General features: G+C 40.1%; 1 protein-coding gene across 3 annotated transcripts in view; it reads left to right on the forward strand.

Moving 5' to 3' along the window:
* MAP3K13 (mitogen-activated protein kinase kinase kinase 13) overlaps window positions 1-9,772 on the forward strand; it is a 221,868-nt gene that overhangs the window by 169,183 nt on the left and 42,913 nt on the right. For all 3 annotated transcript variants that reach the window (XM_011981874.1, XM_011981873.1, XM_011981872.1), the window contains 4 exons: window positions 540-731; window positions 4,830-4,988; window positions 6,940-7,098; window positions 8,032-8,140. In XM_011981874.1, coding sequence (XP_011837264.1) covers window positions 540-731; window positions 4,830-4,988; window positions 6,940-7,098; window positions 8,032-8,140 — 619 coding nt within the window. The remainder of the gene's footprint in view (window positions 1-539; window positions 732-4,829; window positions 4,989-6,939; window positions 7,099-8,031; window positions 8,141-9,772) is intronic.

Here is a 9,772-nt window from a genome sequence, read left to right on the forward strand (position 1 = left end):
CTTGGCTCACTGCATCCTCTGCCTCCCGGATTCAAGCAGTTCTCTGCCTCAGTCTCCTGAGTAGCTGGGACTACAGGCATGCGCCACCATGCCCGGCTAATCTTTTTGTATATTTAGTAGAGATGGGGTTTCACCATCTTGGCCAGGCTGGTCTTGAACTCCTGACCTTGTGATCCACCTGCCTTGGCCTCCCAAATGATTCTTAATGATCTAAAACAACGCAGTATCCAGCCTGCACAAACCTCAGAAAAGTGTGCTCTTTGTCCCGGAATGGAAGGGTCCCACAGAAAAGGCACCAGACACAGCACAGCATATAGATATCCAGAGTGAACAAAACAAACAAAAATTGTCTATGGACATCATAGAGAAACCTGTAGACTAGAGAAGGTTCAATGCTAATTTAAGAATCAGAAACTATTATCTATACACATTTTAAAAATAATTTGGGTATAGAATCGGTTTTGATTAACTCTTCTTTAAATATACATATGTATGCATGTATGTGTGTATTGATGTACATGTTTGTGTTTTCTTGGAAGGGGTGTTTGTACTCAGGCCCCATGTTACTGTATTATCATGGAATACTGTGCCCATGGACAACTCTACGAGGTCTTGCGAGCTGGCAGGAAGATCACGCCTCGATTGCTAGTAGACTGGTCCACAGGAATTGCAAGTGGAATGAATTATTTGCACCTCCATAAAATTATTCATCGTGATCTGAAATCACCTAAGTGAGTTCTGGAGCTAATGTTTCAGCTATTTTGTTCTTTTGAAATACAGAATATTTATCAACCTCAGTTGACATTTTCAGACATCATACTTTTAGTTCAGTTTCAATCAGGACAGTGGGTAATTCTGTTTGTGCATCTCTTGGGTTATTGTTGACCTACCTGCTTACCCGTATGGCAGATATCTCCAGGTACCTGAAACCACTTTTCCCTCTTGTTGCTTTTAAATCATACAACTGTGAAGCAAAATTCATTATTATCTGAAGTATTCACCTTCTATCATCTCAGATAGTTAATGCCAGACCTTCCCATTTGAAGCCTTGGTTTGTTGTTTTCCACGTGTTCAAAACACTTTTTAAACTGAGTTTCAGAAATGTATACAACAGGATAAAATGGATAAATAAGAAACAGGCTAGCTGGGTGGAGTGGCTCACGCCTGTAATCCTAGCACTTTGGGAGGCCAAGGCGGGTGGATCACTTGAGGTCAGGAGTTCGAGACCAGCCTGACCAACACGGTGAAACCCTGTCTCTACTAAAAATATAAAAAATTAGCCAGGCATGGTAGCAGGCGCCTGTAGTCCCAGCTACTTGAGAGGTTGAGGCAGCAGAATTGCTTGAACCTAGGAGGAGGAGGTTGTAGTGAGCTGAGATCGCACCACTGGACTCCAGCCTGAGCGACAGAGCAAGACTCCGTCTCAAAAATAATAATAATAATAATAATAATAATAATGAAACAGAGGCAAAGGAAAAGTAAAAACATTAGAACTAAAAATTGTTCACAAATTACATGCCATGAGATTCTATAGACGTGGACTACACATTTGGCTTTGAGCTTCTAGTGTCTAAGCAAAGGAGGAAATAAACAGTTATAAGGTTCACAATGGCCATAGGAAAAATAAACACTGGCTATGTAAGAGAAGCAGGGCTGTTTCTAGTAATCTCTGTTTTCAAAAGGATTTCTTGGCTACTAATCACTTTAAGAGGAGTGTGTAGTTAGTTCCCCAAATTGCATGAAGAAGGAAATTGATAAAATGATCTATTTCAGTATAACTCCTGTTTTTCAACATTATTTTTATTATTTATCATCACATTTTGGGTAGATGAGCAGAGGATTAATCTCTTCAAAATATATTTGCAGCCTAGGCAATATAGTGAAACTCCATCTCTACAAAAAATTAAAAATTTAGCCAGGCATGGTGTCCAAGCTACTCAGGAGGCTGAGGTGGGAAAATCGCTTAAGCCCGGAAGGTCAAGGCTACAGTAAGCCATGATCACACCACTGCACTCTAGCCTGGACAACAGAGCACAACCCTGTCTCAAAAAATAATCAAAATAAAATATATATATTCATTTATTATATATACACACACACATATATATATATTTGCATAGTGCTTTCATGGTTTATAATATCTTGGGGGAGATCTATTATCACACCTTTGATCCTGGTAAAAACTGTGTGGGATTTGTAACAAGTATTGTTATTCTTATTTTATGTAAGGGAAACTAGAGCTTAGCCCAAAGTCATGGGGCTAGGACTTGAACCTAGAATTTCTGAACCAAAGGCTGCTGCATCCTACCTCATTATGTGACGGTAAGGGATTCACAGTGAATCCTGCCTTTCCTCCATGGACAGTATAAATCAATCCTTCATTATAAACTTCAAAACAGTTCTTACTTATCACCATCGTCCTCAGCAATTACAGTGCTTAGTTGACTGAACAACCTCCCCCTTGCTTTACTTGCAAGTAAACATGATTGTGTAGTGTTCATTTCTTCCGTTCACATTCTTACCCTGTTGCTTTTGCCATTTAGTGTATACAGGTAAGGACATTAACTACCTGAAGCCCTCTTTGAATGGTCTCCTTTTTAATCACCTTGTTCTCCTTGTGAATTAATCTTAGAGGGAAGGAGTCAGGAAGCCGTAGAATAGAGTAGTGAATGGGTTACCCCAGTAAGCCTTTCCCTCTATTAACAATAACACTCCCAACTCCAGCAGCTTTGGCTTCTTTGGGTTTCAAGCTGACTTTGGGAAGACAGGGATCAATCTGACTTGCTATAACAAGAGATCTCATTACCTACATTAAGTCTGCAGGCTCTGTGACCCCATCTTTGTCTCAGAGAAGATTTCAGAAAAGTTCTAATGTTATATTTCTCTAGTCTTCTCCCAAGTCCATCCTCTCTTGTCACACCAACGGAGGCAGAGAGGAAGTTCCCAGAAAAGGTTCCCTCTTTTAGGGGCTAACTGCCTACTCTCACTTTCATGGTGTATGATATCAGTTCTCCAATTCTCTCATCCCATAATATTTTAATCCTTATGCATTTTCACTAAGACTAACACTGTTAAATCAAAACTCCTGTTATATAAATTTTACATATTAGGTGCAAAACCAGGGCGTGGAGGATGGTATTCAAAAGCAATTGTAAGCTCTGAGCTATTTGGTAAATAGCCATTGGGGTTGGGGTTGTGAACCTGGTAAATGTGAAGGAATCCCTGCTTTAAATGGAGAAGCAAGGGGATAGAGTCAGATGTTTTCTGCTTTACAGCCTCCTCAATTCTGATACTATTTGAGGATGAAGACTCTTTTTTTTTTTTTTTTTTTTTAGACAGAGTCTTGCTTCTGTGGCCCAGGCTGGAGTGCGGTGCGAACTCCATTCACTGCAAGCTCCGCCTACTGGGTTCACGCCATTCTCCTGCCTCAGCCTCCCGAGTATCTGAGACTACAGGTGCCTGCCACCACGCCTGTAAGCCCTTCATCATTAAACATAGGTCCCTAGATCATTAAAGCCTCTGAAACCCTAAGTCATTAACTTTCTAATGTTCTGAACAGGTTGTTTCAAGTGAAATCGATCTAGGGTGTGAAGCTGTCAATTTGGTACCAGATTGTATTCATCTTCAAGGCTGGCACGAGCACTTGGCCTCAGGTCACATTTTCAGATAACTACTATGACAAGTAAAACACTACTGGTATGGAATTTACTTAAGCTTGGATTTACTTCTGCTTTTCCTTATCAGCACTAGTGAAATCCCAGCATATATATTAGCCTTTTAATGTAATGAATCCCAAATATCATGGTCTCATGCATGATATTAGTTGGCTATCATTTAAACAGTGTATAAAAAGAAGTATTCTTTTTAGTGGGCTGGCTAAAGCCAGCAAGGACGGAAACCAATATTTATTGATAACGGTGCCTAACATATCTTACCTCATTTAATTCAAATGAAAATTCAATGAGATTGTTATTAGAGGTCTATCACCCCTTATCCAAAACTCTTGAAGCAAGATATTTTCAGAGAGGTAGTGCACTACCTTAGACACCCAGCGAGGTCTGGAGCAGTACCCTAAAATCAAGCACATTAACAAATCTGCAGCAAAACCTGTTGTTCACACAAAATGGGATGAAGAAAGTGAGTTTGCCTTATACGTGTGAAACAAATATAAGCTGACTGAGAACTTTTTGTATTTTCAAATTGTGGATAAGAATGAAGAGTCTCCATCCTACATATGAGAAAACTGGCTTAGAAGAGTTAAATAAGGCCGGGTGCAGTGGCTCACACCTGTAATCCCAACACTTTGGGAGACGGAGATGGGAGGATCACCTGAGGTCAGGAGTTTGAGACCAGCCTGACCAACATAAAGAAACCCCATCTCTACTAAAAATACAAAAATTAGTTGGGCGTGGTGGCAGGTGCCTGTAATTGCAGCTACTTGGGAGGCTGCGGCAAGGAGAAAATCCCTTGAACCCAGGAGGCAGAGGTTGCAGTCAGCTGAGATCGTGCCATTGCACTCCAACCTGGGCGGTAAGAGTAAAACTCTGTCTCAAAAAAAAAGAAGAGTTAAGTAACTTGGCAAAGGTCGCACAGCAAGTGGAAGAGGCAGCATAAGACTAGGCGTTAAAAGCCTGTTATGCTAAGCTGCCTGACAAGTATGAATGATGTTATTTCTAGTGTATAGCCAATGCCCCAGTGACATTGGAAACTGCAAGCTGAATACTACAAGATAGGAAGCAGCAGATAAAGTCTTCCGTTTCAGCCATTTAGAATCATGGTTTTCATTAGTACTAACGATCTGGATGTTTTCTTTTTATTTCTTTTTAAAGTGTTTTAGTGACCCACACAGATGCAGTAAAAATTTCTGATTTTGGTACATCTAAGGAACTCAGTGACAAAAGTACCAAGATGTCATTTGCCGGCACAGTTGCATGGATGGCGCCAGAGGTGATACGGAATGAACCCGTATCTGAGAAAGTTGATATATGGTGAGTGGCGCCACCAGTTGTGCCAACTAAAAAGTCTTTTCCCACTTTCGCCCTATTAGCACTGTCTTCCCTCAGCGCTTACTTTTCCAGAATATTCTTGAGCGTTGTCCACTTTTGGTTGATTTCAGCCTCATATTATCTGAGGTACTTGCCAGTATGGTGATATATGGGGAGAAGGATTAGGGGGAATGAGGGTGACTCTCCACTCAGTAAGTCATCAGTTTGGGGGACCTCAGAGAATATGCTGAACTTTCTAGAAAACTGAAAGTTTACTTCAAATGATCATTTAGTGTGGAAGTCTTCCTGAAATGTGTTACATAATTCTCACCTTCTTGAATAAAGTACAAGAGCTTACCTATTCTCAATGACTCAGGTCATCATTACACATACCAATAATGTACTTTGCTGTGATACAATTATGTTCTCTAGACACGTTTGAGATGTAGGGGGTTGTTTTGCCCTTTTATTGAACAGCCTCTATAGGCTATGATTTTAAAAAAGATCTCTATAACATTTCTTCTGAGGTTATAAGTCTTTTTATTAACAGTATTTTTCCCTGTAATAGCTTTTCTTCTACCCTTAAAATTGGCAACTAGTAACTTTTAGGCTTAAAACCAAAATAATAGCACATGTCAAAATTGCATGTAATACCAGAGTAAATAGGATAAAGTAGAAATGTGGGGTCATTTGTAATTTAGATAGTCATGACCAAAGTACCCTCCTTAGGGATTACTAATTGATATTCCCACCGGAAATATCTAAGAGTGTTTTCTCAGTCTCACCAACAAAATGTGCTAAACTCTTGGATTTTTGCCAATCATATAGGTAAAAAACGGTATCTTGGGTGCATTCCTCTCGGGACAAGTAAGCCTATACATTTGTTCATATGTGTTAGAGCCCTCATATTTTCTTACTTGTGAATGGCTCATAATCTTTGCTCAGCTTTCTGATTTTTACTCATAATTTATCAGAGTATTTTACATATTAAGGAGATTCACATTGTGTGTGAATTGTAGATAATTCACATTTTGTTATTTTGCTGATGGTATTTTTTCCCTTGTCAGATTTTGAAAATACAGTTTAATTTATCAATTTCACCTTTTATGGCTTTTAGATTTCATGGTTTAAAAAGTGTTTAAAAGCCAGGCATGGTGGCTCACACCTGTAATTCCAGCACTTTGGGAGGCTGAGGTGGGTGAATCACTTGAGGTCAGGAGTTCAAGACCAGCCTGGCCGACATGGTGAAACCCCATCTCTACTAAAAATACAAAAAATTAGCTAGGCGTGGTGGCACATGCCTGTAATCCCAGCTACTTGGGAGGCTGAGGGGCAGGAGAATCGCTTGAACCCAGGAGGTGGAGGTCGCAGTGAGCCAAGATCAGGTCACTGCACTCCAGCCTAGGTGATGGAGCGAGATTCTGTCTTTAAAAAAAAAAAAAAAAGTGTTTAACACTCCTAGATAATTTTTTAATTCATTATTTTTAGAAGATTTTTATGGTTTCATTTTTTTATTTAAATCTTTGATTCAAGTGAAATTTATCTTGATTTATGGTGAGTTATAGATTTAATTTTTTTTTCCCAGCTGTTCCAACAACATTTTTTGACTAATCAATTTTTACCCACTGGTTTGTGATGTTACTTCTATCTTACATTCAATTCCTAAATGTATTTGGTTTATTTCTGGATTTCTTGTCCAGTCCGTTATTCTGGTTGTCTGTTCACACACAAGAGTTAATTATTCAAGTTTTAATTTCTGGTAGTGTTGATTACCCCACATAGAATGTTTTTTGTTTTTTTTCAGAGTTGTCCCAGATGTTTCTGTTTTTCTTATAGCAATACTAGAATTTTAAAACTGGGTATATGTACTAATTTGATTTAAATTAATAAAGAGCTAAAATACAAATCAGTCTTTCTGAAACATCTTCTGTACATGTTCCTGGTGCTACTGTAGGTCTTTTGGAGTGGTGCTTTGGGAGCTGCTGACAGGAGAGATCCCTTACAAAGATGTAGATTCTTCAGCCATTATCTGGGGTGTTGGAAGCAACAGCCTCCACCTTCCAGTTCCTTCGACTTGCCCTGATGGATTCAAAATCCTTATGAAACAGACGTGGTAAGAATATTGTCTCTAAAACAATAGGGAGGTCTCCAATGTGTATTTGGAGTGAATCTCCTGGTGGTAGAAAGAATAGGAGCTTTGGAGTGGGAGAATCTGTGGTTCAAATACTAGCTCTGCCCCTTTCTATCTGTGCAATTTTGGGCATGTTATCCAATATCAGTTTTCTCATTTGTAAAATAGAGACAACACCGACTCATAGAGTTATTGTGTTGTAATTAATGACAATTTAGAAATAAAGAACATGGTATGATTATCTTGAAATAGTAGGCCTTGGCCAATGATAGCTATTATTTCTTTGCTAGTCCTAATGGGCTATTATTAAATAGGTCACTGGTCCTAGATTTCCATTTCATCATTAGAGGTATCTCATAATTACGTTCTCCTTTTGCTCTTCAGTATATCAAAACTGTACTGCAGGGCAGCCAGGCACACAATTACAGGTGGCTCACACCTGTAATTCCAACACTTGGGCGACAGAGATGGGAGGATCACTTGAGGCCAGGAGTTCAAGAGCAGCTTGGGCAACATAGCGAGACCCCATCTCTACTTTAAAAACATAAAATAAAATAAAATAAAATATAAATAAAAAACTGTACTGCAGGCCAGGCATGGTGGCTCATGCCTGTAATCCCAACACTTTGGGAGGCCGAGGCAGGAGGATCACTTGAACCCAGGAATCTGAGATAAGCCTAGGCAACATAGTGAGACCCTGTCTCTGAAAAAATAAATAAATAAATAAATTTAAAGAAATGTTAAAACTGTACTGAGATACAATTCAGTTATGCTATCCTGATATAATGGAGTACAGCTGATTTTACTCAGATATAGCCATTTTGAAGTAAACAGTATTTTTCATAAAGTAAAATAAAATCTTCATTCTCCTGGACACAACTTCTGAAATGCACAAACTGTCTTTTTCACTTTTAGGCAGAGTAAACCTCGAAACCGACCTTCTTTTCGGCAGACACTCATGCATTTAGACATTGCCTCTGCAGATGTACTTGCCACCCCACAAGAAACTTACTTCAAGTCTCAGGTAAGTTGGGAAACTCTCTACCACGTGCTACTAAACAGATAGAGAACTCTCAGTGAAAAAAAGTAACTCTTAGAAGGGCCCATTGTGTTTGTTATAATGGTTATATAACTCTCTTCATTGTGAAATAATAAATATGTTACTTCACACATGACATCTTAGAGTTTTTAAAGCACTTAACATATATTAATAAATCATTTGAACAAGCACGTGTTGGCCAGGCATGGTGGCTCACGTCTATAATCCAGCACTTTGGGAGGCCGAGGCAGGCAGATCATCTGAGGCTGGGAGGTCAAGACCAGCCTGACCAACATGGAGAAACCCCCAGTCTACTAAAAATACAAAATTAGCCAGGTGTGGTGGTGCATGCCTGTAATCCCAGCTACTCAGGAGGCTGAGGCAGGAGAATCGCTTGAACCCGGGAGGCAGAGGTTGTGGTAAGCCGAGATCGTGCCATTGCACTCCAGCCTGGGCAACAAGAGCTAAACTCTGTTTCAAAAAAAAAAAAAGGAAAAGAAAAAAACATGTGTCAGAATATCATCCTTATAGTGGCTTCTGGTAAAACTGCTGAATAGAAAAGAGAAAAAGAAGATATGAAAGCTGTAATGTACATACATCTGAATTAGGATTACTGCTGACCTTCAAGAAAGTATTGTCTTCTTTGAAGTAGCAAAGCTGAAGTACAGAGGTGGGAGGTTAAATACCAGAATGAGCCTATGATAGAACTCAGCCCAGAGAGAACCTTTTCTCTAAGTATGTCACCTAGTAGCTCCAAATAAGTATAATTTAATGTATCTGTTAGCCTCTACTGTACAACAAACCATCTCAAAACTTTTATTTTTATTTTCTGAGACAAGGTCTCATTCTGTCAGACAGGAGTACAGTGGTCTGATCTCAGCTCACTGTAGCCTTCACCTCCCGGGCTCAGGCAATCCTCCCACTTCAGCCCCCCAAGTACCTAGGACTGCAAGCATGCACCACCATACCTGGCTAATTTTTGTTTTTGTTTTTGTTTTTTTGATAGATACAGGGTTTCACCATGTTGCCCAGGCTGATCTAAAACTCCTGGGCTCAAGCAATCTGACTGCCTCGGCCTCCCAAAGTGCTGGGAATATAGGCATGAGCCATTGCCTGGCCCCATCCCAAAATTTATGACTTACAACAGTAAGCATTTATGTATATGTAGCTCATGATTCTATGGGTTGGCAGTTTGGGTTAGGCAGTTCTACTGGCTTTGACTGGGCTCACTCATGCCTGCGGTGAGTTGCCAGGTCAGCTGGGAGGCTGGCTGGTCCTAGACTGTCTCATTCACATGCCTGACAATTGGCTGGCTATTAGCTAGAGCACCTTGCTTCTCCTCCACATGGCCTCCACTCCTCCAGCAGGCCACCTTGGGCTTGTTCTCATGGTGTTCTCAGGGTAACAAATGTAATGAGAGAGCAAGTCCCAATGCACAGGTGATTTCCAAGCCTGTGCTGCATTATTCCTGCTGATGTTCCATTGGCCAAGCAAGTCACAGGCCAACCCAGATTCTTGGGACTGAGAAATAGGCTTCACCTCTTGACAAGAGAATCTGCTACAGTACATTGTAAGGGCATGGATCTGGAGAGGGGAAGAATTGGTGGCAATTAAATT

The sequence above is a fragment of the Mandrillus leucophaeus genome, unplaced genomic scaffold (assembly GCF_000951045.1).
Source record: "Mandrillus leucophaeus isolate KB7577 unplaced genomic scaffold, Mleu.le_1.0 Scaffold231, whole genome shotgun sequence".
Taxonomy (NCBI): domain Eukaryota; kingdom Metazoa; phylum Chordata; class Mammalia; order Primates; family Cercopithecidae; genus Mandrillus; species Mandrillus leucophaeus.